The sequence below is a fragment of the Chanos chanos genome, chromosome 10 (assembly GCF_902362185.1).
Source record: "Chanos chanos chromosome 10, fChaCha1.1, whole genome shotgun sequence".
Classification (NCBI taxonomy): domain Eukaryota; kingdom Metazoa; phylum Chordata; class Actinopteri; order Gonorynchiformes; family Chanidae; genus Chanos; species Chanos chanos.
Genome location: NC_044504.1, coordinates 2678672 through 2694148, shown reverse-complemented (window position 1 = coordinate 2694148; position 15477 = coordinate 2678672). Strand labels below are relative to the sequence as shown.

General features: G+C 42.3%; 1 protein-coding gene across 1 annotated transcript in view; it reads right to left on the bottom strand.

The window, feature by feature from the left end:
• Positions 1-15477, bottom strand: part of lrrfip1a (leucine rich repeat (in FLII) interacting protein 1a) — a 44190-nt gene that overhangs the window by 16388 nt on the left and 12325 nt on the right. The window contains exons 2-3 of the mRNA XM_030786558.1: positions 12792-12878; positions 4694-4744 (exon numbers count right to left, since the gene is read on the bottom strand). Coding sequence (XP_030642418.1) covers positions 4694-4744; positions 12792-12878 — 138 coding nt within the window. The remainder of the gene's footprint in view (positions 1-4693; positions 4745-12791; positions 12879-15477) is intronic.

The following is a 15477-nucleotide window of genomic DNA, read 5'->3' as shown; positions in this document are numbered from 1 at the left end:
AAAAGCAGGAGACCTAATGATGATCATGTATGCTATCTGTGTACTGCCCGATAATTTTTAATTATCAGTAATTCAAATTTAATGTGAGGGCAAAGTAAAGACAGCACTGTATGTGAAACATCAAATATTCTTTGGGAATGTTTTCAAAAAGCAATATTCATATTTGAAATGTGATATTTGAGATTGTAAAATTTTCACGTGGTTTGTATCTGGTTACCATGAACTTACTGGGACCACGTGTGGACTGAATCTCCTATGACAGATAACACTGTCACTCCATGTTCACTCAACAAACTATTCCCTCCTTGCACATGGCCAACCTGTTAGTGTCACTGGTTATGAGGAACTTAATATATGGTACAAATTATCACACTGATAAACTGAATTGATAATGAACAATAAATTGCTTAGTAAAGTTAATATTTGTTGGGTTACAGAAATGACAAAACCTCATAGGTTCCTCTGGCAGTTTGCAGGTTGCACATTTACATTAAGAAGCAAAGCATATTTGACTATTCAAGGAATTTTTAAAATTTTGAATTAAGGTATCTATTAGGAAATTCTGGTAAAAGTTGTAGGTGGTCCTTTAGCAAACCTTACACCAGTGAATTCATTCTAAGGCTTTAGACTAAACACAGACCCGAGTCAACAGAAGGGTTAGTGATTAGTGGTCTGAAGACCAGTGTTGTAAGGACTCGTGACACTGGCCATACATGCAGTGGGACATGCAGTCTCACACGTGGCGTAGTGGTATGGAGTTTCTTACAGTGCGAATGCTGGAGCCTCTATACTTCCGCGACCCACTGTACAGGCTCTCCTCATATAAAGAGCCCTAAACGATAAGAGAAAGACATCAACACTCAGTTCACACCCTTAAATCATACACGAACGTGCTCACGCACACACATGCTCTCACACACCCGCATGTGCTCCAGAGAGTCTCCGTGATCTATAAGCATGTAATTCGTCTCCAGTGACAGACAGTGATTGTTTCACAGTCACACTGTGTGTGTTTGCTCTGTGCAGTGACACATCTCTCTAAGTTTAGTGTGGAACTTAAGGATGTAATTTTAGTATGGACCACTCAGTAAAATCTACTTGTGCAGGGTGAAAAGCAGTCAAACCACTGAAAAAGACCAGCAGAACCTCTGTGTATGTTTCAGAGGAAACAAAACACAAGTGACAAGTTGGTGGGAAAGGAGGATGTGATATTTCAAACGTATCTTGTATCAGTGAGGCCAAGTGAAAAGGTGTCGGGGAGACAACGAGAGAAAAAAAAAAAAAAAACCACAAACCCTACGCTTCCTAAAGTAGTTACAAGTGCTGTGCAGCAGAGACAGCTGGACAGACAAGAGAAAGAGAAATTACAGATCTTCATAACTGTGAATCTCATTGTCAACGTGTAGGTGTTATCCAAAAGGCATGGGCTTTAAGCATAAAGTTCAAACAGAGTTCATTTTTTTCCAAACCCTCGCTAGGCAACGTTCTGCAGGAAGCGTCTGAGAGAGCACCGCTTAGTGCAGATCATCCAAGAGAACATCCAAACAAATCGGAGACGGATGTTAAAAGCTAATAGAGGGGTGAAGCAAGATGGGGGGGGGGGGGGTGTTGGACAGACCTGGTATCCATTGTAGGAGGGGCCCTGTTGTCTGGAGGAGGAAAAGCTACTGCAGCTGTTAATCTCAGAGGGACTGTACGTGCTCTGAGGTGAATCGGAAAGAAGAGAAACCATGAGAGAAAAAGACAGAAATCGAGAGGGATTAACAAAAACAGAGAGATAGAGAGAGAGAGAGAGAGAGAGAGAGAGAGAGAGAGAGAGAGAGAGAGAGAGAGAGAGGGAGAGAGAGAGAGAGAGAGAGAGAGAGAGAGAGACAGGGAGAGAGAGAGAGAGAGAGACAGGGAGAGAGAGAGAGCCAGAGAGAGAGAGACAGGGAGAGAGGGAGAGACAGGGAGAGAGACAGGGAGAGAGAGAGAGAGCGAGACAGGGAGAGAGAGAGAGAGCGCGAGAGAGAGCGAGAGAGAGAGAGACAGGGAGAGAGAGAGAGAGACAGGGAGAGAGAGAGAGAGAGAGAGAGAGAGAGAGCGAGAGAATAACAAAAAAGACATGAAATGATCAAACGAAAAGACAGGTAGATGACTGACTGTAGTCAATTGACTGTGTTACTGGTATATAACGAGGTAATAGTGTGTTATTGGTATAGGTTACTAATATTGGCAAAGGGCTTTTGGAAAATTGACACTCTACAGCCCTGAAAAACAGTAAATGACATGCATGCCAAGCCTGTTTGTTTTAAGCATTCACTTCACCAGTTACTGATTAATCTCAGTTTAGTTAACCTCAAAGTTACAAATCATACTTCCTAAATGTTTGCTGAGATAACAGTTAGACACACATCTAGGCTAAGTTAGTATGCCAATCCAAACTTAACCAAAACACATTTCTAGACCTCAAGCAGTGTCAGTTTACTTAGACCAAAAGGACAGGGATTAGAAAACGGAAGAAAAAAAAAACCAAAAACGACATCACAGGAAAGATGGAAGCTACCAACCGGTTGTAGGTCGAGTCTCGAAGAGCGAGACATTCTGCTCTCGTCACTGAGTTTGGAGCTCTGGACAGAGATACAGACGGCCGTCACCTTACCATAAAGCACCCCGTCTAAAAGGCTCTCATGCAAAAGCCCAAAATCCAAGACCCGTTATTCTCTCAAAACTCTTAAACCAGCGCACTGCTAATTATCCTCTCAATATCACCCTCATCATGGGCTTATGTTTAGTTAAGTCTCCGTAACAGTTTACTCCCACTGGCATGGAAAAATAAAACAACTCTTAGAATAAGTCATGCACAATAGCATGTTTTATCACTTCAGAAACTCATGCTTGCGGTAAAATCCTACGCAAACAAACAGAACAATCCACAGATTAAAAAAGAACAAACAAAACAAAACACAACACAGCGTTTTGTGTGAGCGAGGTTTGTTAAGAGCCTTTTCATGACGTGTTTCCAATTATGCTGTCTAGGATCACACAGTAAGGGGAACTACCAACCAGACCAGATATTGTACTGTAATCATCGTCATAGCCGTTGCTCTGTGGGACAAGGGGGAAAAAAAAAGAAAACATGAAAAAGAGGAAAGAAAAAACAATGACAGCGTTAAAAGACATCGGGGGTGTAAAATGTCGTCTACAGTTTCCTTCTGCAGGACCTACAGGTTTAGAAGAATGCTTCTTCTTCTTCTTCTTGGACTTCTTATGCGAGTGTGAAGATGAAACCTGAGGGAGCTTCAAAAAAACAAAACAAAATAAAATAAAACCAAATGGATGGATGGAGTGTTCATCGGATACTGGAAAACACTGCGGAAAACCACCACGGAAAACCACCACGGGAACACACCTGGAGTGCACGTTAATTCACTTCAACATGCTGATGTTACGCAAACGAGAACCTACTTGTCCACGTACAGAATACGAATACAAAAAGAAAGAAAAAAACTCTTCTTTTTGCTTGACGAAATTCCTGCTTGAACAGTCCAGAACAGAACACTTAGGAGGTGTTTTCTAAAATGCTAAATAAATATTCATTAAACCGGATCTGATACTGGGTAATGCAATGTGGCAGCCTTGGTCTAATGCTTGACCACGTCATGGTGACCACATTACTACGACCAGATCTGGCATAACTTTCATTTTAGACTTGTGATAATAAAATAGTTTTGTGAATGGTAACTGCACAGGATTGACCAGATTCTCTTAAGTGAAACCAGATTTGACGGTACACGAGGAATGAAGAAACTATATGACTTCAGGTGAAGGGTTTCCTTCATTGTAACTGAAGTGATTTAGTTCACAAGCATCCGAGACCTCTGACGTGACTGTCTGATTCAGACTAAATCTGATATGGCATTACCCACTTTCATTTTAGACTTGTGATAATAAAACAGGTTTGTGAATGGCAACTGTATGGGATCTGTATGCTTCTCTGTAGTGAAACCAGACTTCATGAGGAAATGGGATGGTCTATATGACCTAAATGGAGAGCTTTCTTTAGTATAATTGACCATTTACTATATTTATCTGTTCACTTTTTTCAGTTTCTGCAAACAAAACAACTGAAAGTACTTTCAACAGATCAAAACAAGGTTCAGTCACTTTTGAAAAATCAAGCTTAATCCTCCTCTAAGGCCTGGGGCATACATTGATTTGTTTCTTCTGAAGAAAAGGCTTCAAAGAGAAACTGGTCTACAAACGTCTGTGAGCAACTCACACGAAAACTGACCCATACAAAGCATACCGTAATGGGTTTGCCAACAGTTCACACTGCCATACCAGTACATTCATTAGTCTGGGTTAGTTCTAGCACACCTCTCTAACCAAGCAGGTGTGGCAGGCAATTAGTAACATAACCAGACTGAAGGAAAAGTTAGAGGCGTCAGGTGTTTTTTGGAGGAAAATCACCCTTACCCCACCATACGCTCCCACAGCATCCAAATCCGACTGCACACAGAAAAACAAAAGCTCTGTGACAGCGGTTAGGACATCCACCTGCTGCATCCACCCAATCACAATCACAGATACATACACCCCCCCACCACCACCTGGACCACCACCAAGCCCACCAACTCCATTCCTCCTTTTTACCAGCGTTAAGAAGGGTTTTTCGCAGGATGTTAATAACTGGGTGGCGAACAATACTGACCCGAAAACTGCTCCTGCTCCCAACTGACATCCGTTCATCATCATCTGACACCTGAGGCAGAGAAAAGAGACAGAGACAGGTGGAGATCACATCTAGCAGTGAGACAGGGTGCCTCCCACACACACACACACACACACACACACACGCAGTGACTTTGTGCAGCAGCTGTGTAGTGTCACAGTGACGACAAATGCAAACTTCCTGGGCAGATTCATTTGAAACTGGGAATACGGTGCTTGTTCTGTGGGTTATCCTAATTATGACTATGGGTTGAATTAAAGGTTTCAGAAAAGGCTGTTTCTAACGGCAACCAGTGGATGTTTAAGGATAAACTGGATCCAGTGAGAAAGCGAGAGAGAGAAAAGGAAAAAGAGAGGGGAAGGAGGAGATACAGACCGAGGCAAGTCTCCGTGAGTGCCGATTGTACTTCTCACTGTCCTCCTTCAGGGACAGACAAAAAAGAAAAAAAAAAAAAGCAGACAGGAGAAGATGAGGGGTCAGAGGATAAAATGGAGGGAAAACACAGACAGGACAGAGATAAAGACACAAAGACGCCCAAGTCCAGTCAGTCTTTTCTCAGTCCAGAGCCATGTCTCACAGCACACCGTAAAAACCACACACATGCACAGAAAGGTCTTTTCATGCATTAAAAACACTCCTGCATGTTACTGCCACAATGAACCATGCAAAGGAGGAGTAAACAGCATGGCATGCCCCTCCCTTCTTTCTTTCTTTTTTTTTTCCCCTTTTACTAGCCGTGCGGAACATGCCACAATCGGAGCAGAAAATCCACCCCACACCGTGTGGTCTCTTCAGTCTAGTAGCTGTTAGGAGTTACTTCCTCCACTATGTATGAAGTCCTCACTGTTTCATTGTAGGGGCTCCGTTACAGTGCCAGGCAAAAGAACACATCTGGGCGTACTCACTCATTTAGCTTCACTGAGCGTAGCTTTACAATGACAGGGAGCGTGACCACAGATGATACAACCGTGCAATAACACATGGCCAGCTGGATCACAGCCAAGCCATTATTATTATCTTTTTTTTTTTTAATCAGAGAACCAAAAATAAAAACACACGCTCAAGTCCACAAGCAACCATTCTGATATCTCTTCAAACACTCAAAAGGACAGAGATCACGGTTAGCTGTGATGGCAGAGGGTTTTTTTCCCTTTCTCTGTTAGTTTTCTAATATCCATTAAAAGTTCAGTGAGTCACACAGTACCATCCACTGTTCAATGTCTCCCCATTTGTTGTCCAGACCATAATATTTCTGGGGAGAGAGAGATGGAGGAGGAGAGGAGACAGGGCAGGAAGAGGGAAAGGATAAGACTGTGACGTTCTGGAAGCACAAAAACTGAGACTGAGAAATGGAAAACTTGGTAACAGGAATATCCCTGAACCCGGTGATAATCTACCAACAGAAATCTGACAGAATAGAAATAACAGTTACAGATCTCATTTCAGCTGTGCTAAATTCATCTGTCTAGTCTGACTGGTCACACGCGCCTGTGGCTGTCTCGTTCTGTGAGGTAAAAAGACTAAAGTGTGAGTCAGTGGTAGTTCATAAAGATGAGGAGCATCCTACCTTCTGGACCTGGTAAATCTACAGCGCAGGAATGCACAAAGCATCAGGAGAACAGGAATGCACAAAGCATCAGGAGAACAGGAAACGGGAGGCAAGACCACAGCAGAAAGGCACAGACAGAGAGAGAGAGAGAGAGAGAGAGAGAGAGAGAAAGAAAGAGAATATGAGAGAGAGAGAGATTAAAGCAGCAGGCTATATGTAAACAAAAGAAAAGGCAAAACAGAGGTGATAAAAAGCATAGTACCAGACAAAAGAAAGGCTGAAATTCTGCATTGTGGACAACTCAGAACATTCATAACATGTTTAAATTACAGACCAAAAGATCAAAGGTCATCAGGTCACCTCCAGTACCTGAGCAGAAACTTTAAAAGTTTAACAGCAGTCTGGCCAGGCTGGTTTAACCTTACCCTCTCAGCGTGGAATATCACTTGAATGAATAATACGGAGGTAAAGTGACCTGACAGCCTGAAACATCAGTACAGTTAAACAGGAAAGTGAACAGGGTTTATGGTATTAAGAGAAAGTTCTGATTCACCACCAGGGTCTCCGGTCCCAGAACTCAGTGGCACTTCCTCCTCTAATAAACTGCCCCCTGTCAGTCACCTGCATGGACCAAAGATTCACTGCACTTTCCATTGTCCTGATGATATATGGGAAACTGGAGCAGCCCAAAGAGAAACTGCAACCTGGTCTCTGGAACAACTTGGATTCTCTTGATGACAGTTTGAAGTTTCAGTTGACATATTAACTGTGGTATTAAGTGTGGTATGACTGCTTTTCAGCATGTCTCCACAAACTGGTCTGATCACAGATACGGTTTCTCAACAAATCTTTACAGAATACTGCACAGTGTCTAAAGACAGCTGGAAATTGCTCTGCTGACATTGACTCTGCCAATACTGAAGGAATACAGTCTATACAAAAAAAAAAAAAAAAGAAAAAAGAAAGAAAAAGAAAAAAAAAAGAATGCATTTGCAGATATGCAATGACCTAGATATGAGCTTCAGTAATGTGACAACACTCATTCATATTCCTTATCTATTATTTAATACATACAACGCTTCCTGTGAGAGCCTTCCATTCTAAATTTGAATACAGATATGAGTGATACCAGGGAAGCCTATCTTTATTGTCCTGCAGAATGGTCCATTAAGCAAACTCGTCTGATGAAAAGACAACAAATGCCTCTCTCTGACTCCTGATAACAGAACTTTGACCTATGACCCAGTCATTCTAGAATCTCAAACCACCCCACTCATACCGACTCTCATCAGTTTATTATTAATTGGATATAGTGCTGACCTAAAGCAATAACAGTACAATCACATGACATATTACTCCATATTCCCTGAGTAACTTTGGGAAATTTGGTTTTATCTTCTCCACAGCACTGAAACACAACACACTGGTATATATCTATAATTATGCTGAACGAGTGCTGATACAAGTTATATGAAAAGAAAATCTCCATTACAACGTAACAGATATATTTGTCTCCAGCAGATGAAGCTGTAGCGTTGGATTGTAAATGTTTATCAGTTTACCATTTGAAAACTAAAGTTGAGATTGTAACGGACAATACAGCGTAAGAAACCACTATGAAAATAAATCAGTTCACAGTGAAACGGCGCTATACAGCATTCTGTCCTTATTGAAAACAGTATCAAAATACAGCTTCACAACAAAGTTTTTCATCGACCCTCACTGGCGTTTGAAATCACAGTGGATGTTGTTGTAAATTTAAAAAACATTCTCAAATCGAAGGCAAAGCAATGGTGAGTGTTCCCTCGTTTTCAGATCATACTGATAACCTCATGTTGCTGATGAAGATGAAGAGTGTTCGCTGGAAGCATTCCCTCCCATACTAACTCAAATCCCGTCATAATGCACGGGCTCCTGATCCTTCCACTTCTAAGAGTTGTAGCTATTTCAAACTTGTTAAGAGTGTCTGAGCAGGGTCTAACAAGGCCTCTGGGCTTACAGCGACCGCATGGGACGATACTACACCCGAGACTGTCTAAACGGACAGGCAGTTTACTCAGTCCTAACTGTTTTTATGAGTCGTACGTATGCTTCTTTGGGTTGCTCTTTCAAGCATTTCCATGGCAATAATTCTATTTGCTAACAGTTTGTTGAGCTTGTTGCTTAAACTTTAGCACGCTGACTTCCTAATGAGGAAATGCCTATTAAACAGACCTGTCTTAGCTCCCCCTCCACTCCAGCTGTTCACCTCTATCTGTCCAAGCCAGATGTCAGACCGCCTATTCACTCCGTGTACATACGCAACAGGCTTTCTAAAGGTGCTGATGTTAGCTGGCTGATTCCTAAGGTCGTCGTGCGTTTTCATTGGTCCCTTCTGAGCAGGTCACCTGACCCTCTGTCTCCCCATTGCTCTTAATTTTTCCTGGGGCACCTACAGTCTCTGACCACCTCATCAATCTACCGGAAACAGCTCGGTCCAGCCTAGCGACCCTTCCCTGGCTGTGTTTCTCTGTGACTCTGTATCAGACTGCTGTCCACTGATGTGTCTGAGTATGCTTACTCAGCCATTCTGCATTTTAACTATGGCGGTCCAGATCTTTCTCCTTGAGTCTTGACTCTGATTCAGATCTGTAAAACACCGCTTTTGGCAATAATCATGTTCAGTAAAAAAAAATGAAAAACACATGTAATATTCATGCAGGAACACAGATTAATCTCATTAAATATAATCTGAACAGAAACACCTTGCATCTTGTCTTTCACATTCTGTCTTTCAGGATTTCACAGGTATATGACAAAAAAATACACGTTACAAAAAATTGCGGCAAATGCATTTATATGCACAAGTGGTAAACACAACACATTCATTTATACCAAACTCAAACTTATTCAAAGCTGAACAGAAAACACTGAGAGGTGATCATTACATAAAAGATGTGCATTGCAGCAAACTTTTCTAGCTCATATTTTGTAGCTCAGATACACACACACACACACACACACACACACACACACACACACACAGATATACAGAGATACCTATTCTTTTCCAAATATGCCACTTCATCATATGCCAATAATAACAATAAGAAAATATATATATATATAATGCATTTGATCTTTTCAGGCCTGCATATTCATTTTTCACCAGCTCAATCTGATCACAGCATTAAGCTAAAAACAAACCCATGCGACTCAGTGACCTTTCGCTACTCTTTGCTTTGCCGGAGCTTTCTAGAAAGTCGGTGAACCACTGACAGGAAACTGCTGTCTGCCACCAAACAAGTCATTTCAAATTGTATTACACGGAGTACTACTCAGATATATAATAAAGTTCTGTAGTCATTAATGTCACTCCAAGCCACTACAGTATTAGGTAACATAGCACATGATCTATACATGAATCAATAGACAACTGAGTGTATTTAAACCAACAAACAACTGCACGTGAGCATAGCATGATACATCCAGTCCACCCATATGGATTACATGGCTAGTCTGCATTCCCAACATCCTCCACCCCCACCCTCACCCAAGAGTAGTCTCCTAACAGGGCTGCCCACCTTCCTCAGCAGAGGGGTCCGTGGATGTCTGCTGAGGGCCACCCTGGTCCCCTTCTCCATCAGCCATCTTCTGGCCTTCCTGCCAAGATTAGGGGCTTCCCCCCGGCCTCCCATACTAGGCAGCGGCCAGAGCTGGGGCTGAAAAACCTCCCGAAAGACCCACACACAGGCGACCTGTTGACTGCCGTCTGTGTGTTCCTCAGAGAGACGCTCTTACTTTCCACGTTCAGCATGAAACGTATCCAATTGACATGAGACCGTGAGACCAAAAGGAGTGTTAAAATCCCTCCTAAGTTATTGCTTCAGTCAGTGAAGTGAAGCATTGCCAAATTTAGACTAAACATCAGCAGACATGTATCATACAAATCTAGAGTCGATCAGTCGCTGTTTCTGTGTATTTTTTTTTTTTTTTTTTTGCATTGTGTCGAGCAACGGAATGGTGTTAGCACCGTTCCAGGTTCCAGCAAAGGAGCTGATAATCTCCTCTGAAGACTTGGCGAGAGGTTTAAAGCCACACACACACACACACACACACACACACAGAGCCAACCACTCAAACACTCACATACACCTCGAGATCAGACAAGGATTAACTCTAGACCCTGTATAATCTCTCGAGTGTGACTGTGTGTGAGTTGTTTGTGTGTAAGTCTGCACATTACATAAGTTTACGCCTACATGCGGCACCTGTGTTGTTTGATTTGAAATTTGAGGTCCCCGTACTCAGGACCATAGTACCCTGACTTTATCTCAAACGTATCTGGTCTGTATCACTGCTGCCCTTCTGTAGGGGAACTAAACCTGTAACACCTCAGAAACCGTCGCTGTGATTTCAAACGATGACTGACTGAAGGGAGTACGGGAGGAAAAGAGAGAGAGTCATACAGGACCCTTTGTGCATGAAACGCATTAAACTCAAAATGTTTTATTTTCCTGGGTAGCATCTTACCTGACAACACTTTAAAATATTATTTTCACATCATCATTATTAATATCATTATTACTATTATATGCCATAATCATGACAAAACACACAGCAGAGATGAATTGAACATGATGGGAGATGCACAAACCGCTGAATCAAGCTTATGTATGAAGTCACTGAGTCATCTGTGCTGTTTCTGTGTCTCATGTGAACTACTGAGATGCATAACACCGAGGTTCTGTGTGAGTCCTAGGACCACTGAACAGCTGAACAGTGAGTTCATTTGAGCAATATAGTGAAATATAATTTACACACACACACACACACACACACACACACACTTACCAACTCTGTCTCTCATACACACATACATACACACCCATCCACCCGTTCAGTAAACAAACCTTTAAAGAGCAAGAGTTACATCACTGTGAGCTGTAAACTATGATCAACAATGTAAATGAGAGTCAAATAACTTTTCACCATCACCTGACCTGCGAGATAAAGACACAGTACAGGAGATTTGACGTTATCTCTGTAATCCGCATTGAATAAAACAAAAACAAATGTTTTGTTCAGAGGAAAGGCAAGGTGCATTCCGTAACAACGACGTGATCTACACTGATAACTCTTATCATGAACTCTACAGTGCTACAGTGGAAATGTTATGAAACACCTTGCACTATCACCGCAAACCAGCAGACATTAACAGGGAAGTGCTGTGCCCTCCGTCAAATAGGTGTGCTGATGAGTTCCTATTGGTTACTGAGCTGGACAGAATGCCACCGGTCAGAGTGGGACTGGAGGTATATCTGAATTTTCCTCTGTCAAAATGCTTCTCTCATCCACTGTGAAAATACAGCTCAGACTCATAACTGTATGATAACTGAGTGAAAAAAAGGCTGCAATCTCAGAGCACTTCTGCTGATTCTACCACTTAAAAAACTGTCGCTTTCATAGTCGTTTACTCTGATCAGTAATGAGATTTGTTGAAATGATTGTTGATTGGCTGTGATGGACTGGTGACCTGTCCGGGGTGTTTCTCCGCCTTTCGCCCCAAAGAGTGCTGGGATAGGCTCCAGCACCTCGCGACCCTGATTAGGATAAGCGGCTTGAAAAATGAATGAATGAATGAATGAAAGAAAGACTGCTGATTGGTCACTGTCCACATAAAAATGACCGAAATTCACAGCGGTGCATATTATTATTATTTTTAGCCAGGCAGTCTATTATATTGTTGTTGTTGTTGCATTGACTTTCTACTTCAGAATTCTGTCTGATGCCTGTAAACTGTAACATCTAAACTCACAGATGCTATTTTCTTGTGACTGTCTCCTGGTCTTCGGGCCGTGAGCCCGTGGACGGAGAGACAGAGGGGCCTGTCAGATCCAGGTTAAGTGTTTAAGAGTGTGAGGTCAACCCTTTTTCCATCACTTAAGTCCTCATTACCCTTTACCCCCACCCTTCTGTGTCCTCCCGTGTGCAGCACTGCTTCACCCTTCACCTTTACCCTCCTCCTCGGCCTTTGACCTCTCTAAATTAAACAACGCTTCAGCAGCATCGACTGTCGACACTAGCACTGGACAACGGCGCACGGCTCATCTGCAATGGGCGAGTTTGTTACGGTAGGTCAAAGATTTACGTATTTGTTTACCAGAGACAGGGTTTTGTGGGTATGTATGTGTATATGCATGCGTGTGTTTGTATGTGTATATGTATGTATGTATTCGTGTGTGTATGTTTTATGGATGTTCTGGATGTTGCCACGTAGACTGACAGGATCTAGTTACATCAATGACAGTGTAGACCGACTGGACCTAGTTAGATCCACAGCAGTGTAGATTGACTGGACCTAGTTAGATCCACAGCACTGTAGACTGACTGGACCTAGTTAGATCCTCAGCAGTGTAGATTGACTGGACCTAGTTAGATCCTCAGCACTGTAGACTGACTGGATCATCGGGAAGAGTGCCCAGGTCGTAGTGTAACAGTGTGTGTGTGTGTGTGTGTGTGTGTGTGTGTGTGTGTGAGTGGTCTTACCTCCTTCTGCTGTCTCTCTAACTCCTTCATACGGATCTCTCGAGCCTCCGCCCGGGCTGCCCTTTTCGCAGCCAGCCTGGCCTCCGCCTGAGAAAAAGGGACACAGAGAGAGGGGAGAGAGAAAGAGAGAAAGAAAAAAAGATCATTCACAATGAGGATCATACCATCATCTCTCAGCCACATGCAGCAGTTGAGCGTCTGAAAATACAAAAACCTTTAACGATAATAAACACATTTAATGATATCCAGCCACCCACACATACCAAACTACATACATGTTTATTTGTATTCTCATTGATTTAAAGGGCTCTGAGGTCAGCTATGTAATGAATGTGTTTTGGAAATATGTATTTTTTTCTGATTATCTCATGTTTTCCTGTTCTGTTTATCATTAATTCACCTTAATTTTTTATTTTTCTGAGTGACAGCCACCAGAGCTCACGGGTGAGTTACTGTTGCTGTATTCACAGCATAGCACATGCCAGCGACATTCTGTCATATCTTTTATTTTCCCATCAATAATATTGACAAACAGCCTGATACTTGCTCCTTCGAAAAGTAATATCCACAGCTTTGAGAGCAGATTCCTGTTAAATCTCTGCAATGCCGTTTACACGACAGTTTTATGTTGCCCTATTCTGTGTGTGTGTTTGGACTCGTGTTGGAGAAATTGTACTTGTGCGTTTTCCACATTAATGCCACCAGAGGTTACATGTATAACGTGTGATGTGAGTAAAGGTATGAGGTGTGAACACTCATTATATCAATATTTATGTCAGCATTCACTGCGGTCTGCTGTAATGATCTACTTTATTATTAAGTGTGTGTGTACATGTATTCATTTGTGTGTGAATGTCTATGAGTGTGTATGGGTGTGTATGGGTGTGTGTGTGCATGTGTTAGTATGTGAGAGTGCCTGTGTGTTTGTGACTGTTACATTTGTTCCAGTAGCCTGTAAGCACAACCTTTTAAGGGAAAGGATCTGTCTCAGCAAACAGAGAGGGAGTGTGTGTGTGTGTGTGAGAGAGAGAGAGACAGTGTGTTTATGGGAGAATGTGAGAGAGGGAGAGAGAGCATGAGACAGAACCAGAAAGACAGGCAGGGGAGAAAGAGAGAGAGGGAGAGAGAGAGAGAGAGAGAGAGCGCAAACTTCCTTCCTGTTGCAGAGAGCAACAAAATGTGGTCAGGAGCTAAGTGCCATAGTGGTGGGACAGTAAGCCCCTCCTCCTTATGAGGTCATAAACACCAATCAGAGCCCTTCATTGCCACCCTCCCGCCCCCTAGTGAGACATGCCATTTATACAGAGAGTGCACAGTAACAGTAATCAAACACAGAAGGTAGACTTTTCAATGCAATGTCAAGATCGGGCCTAAAGAATACATCACTGATTATGCTTAGGGACAAAATCTTAAAACATACAATTTGTCAAAAATACTGAGTCCTCAGGTTTTACTTTTCCTTTTCTTATCTTTGTTTAGCCAGAGAGGGTTGTTTGTGACTTTTACAGTGAATAAGTGCATATCTAAATTTCCAGCATATTCATATGATAAAATTAAGAGTTGTACGTATTGAAAGTCATTCTAAAAACTGCTATTTACACTTTTATTGAACAGTAACTGACTCTGGCAGTTCAATTTAAGGTGGTGCCTTATAGAGCAGTAATGATATACACATCCCCATCTGACAGAGACACTTTAAAAAGGACAAGAGTTGTTTGGAACCTAACTCAGGATCTTAACAGTATCTGTTTGCTTGTCTGTCACATTAAAGGTCTTTGGAGCATACATCGGTGTGTGTGTGTGCCTCTATCTTTAATTTATTCAGAAAATCACTCTCATATCACTTCAGATATGAGAGTCACATCCAGTTGCCAGGAGTCTAGCTTTGATTGACAACTGTTCTCAAATGTCACTGACGTCATATACAAACAAACATGACACGGTATCATCCTATCAGACATGCCACATGGCTTGATTAAAGCCAGAGAACCGTGTCACACCCTCAGCCAAACATCTACGTGCCAGTTCCTTGACTATGAGTTGGGCAGACAGCCAGACATGTCATTCAATTCAAACCAAGGTCTATCAGCAGGGCCTGCAGAAAGATTAACATAAAACCACACATTTTGACTGAACAAGACCTGCAAGAAGCCTTAATTTTTCTCCTTTAGGGACAATCGAATACTATGTTTGCAAATCAGGTCACAGCGTGCTAGAACAATTCAAACTGCTACGAGCCGGCGCCAGGTCTTCTTAACGGGGTGGCAAGATTACAGAGAAGCAGTCTAATGAAGTTATCGCCGCTGCAAATGTGGGTTCGGAACAATGTATGTTGTAACTAAGAATCGGGTTATCGGGTTCAGATTCTTGTGGTACCAACGCTGTCGCGTTGTTCTTATCACAGATATCTGCTAATCACCGTTCTAAAAATAAAATCTATTTGAGCGAGGCTGAACCCGAGTGCATCCCTCTGGGTCATCCAAAAGGACAACCGAAAATCTTCGGCAACGTGACCTCAGCTGAACTGCTTACACAGCAACAGAACTTTAACTGCAGCCAACAAGACAAGCATTTTCTATAGAGGCAGCTGCCTGTCCACAAAGAATTACAACTTCTAAGAAACTGAAAACAGGGTCGGGACAGAGTAAATATGTGCCTGAGAACATAAACAGTGTTTTCATCGAAT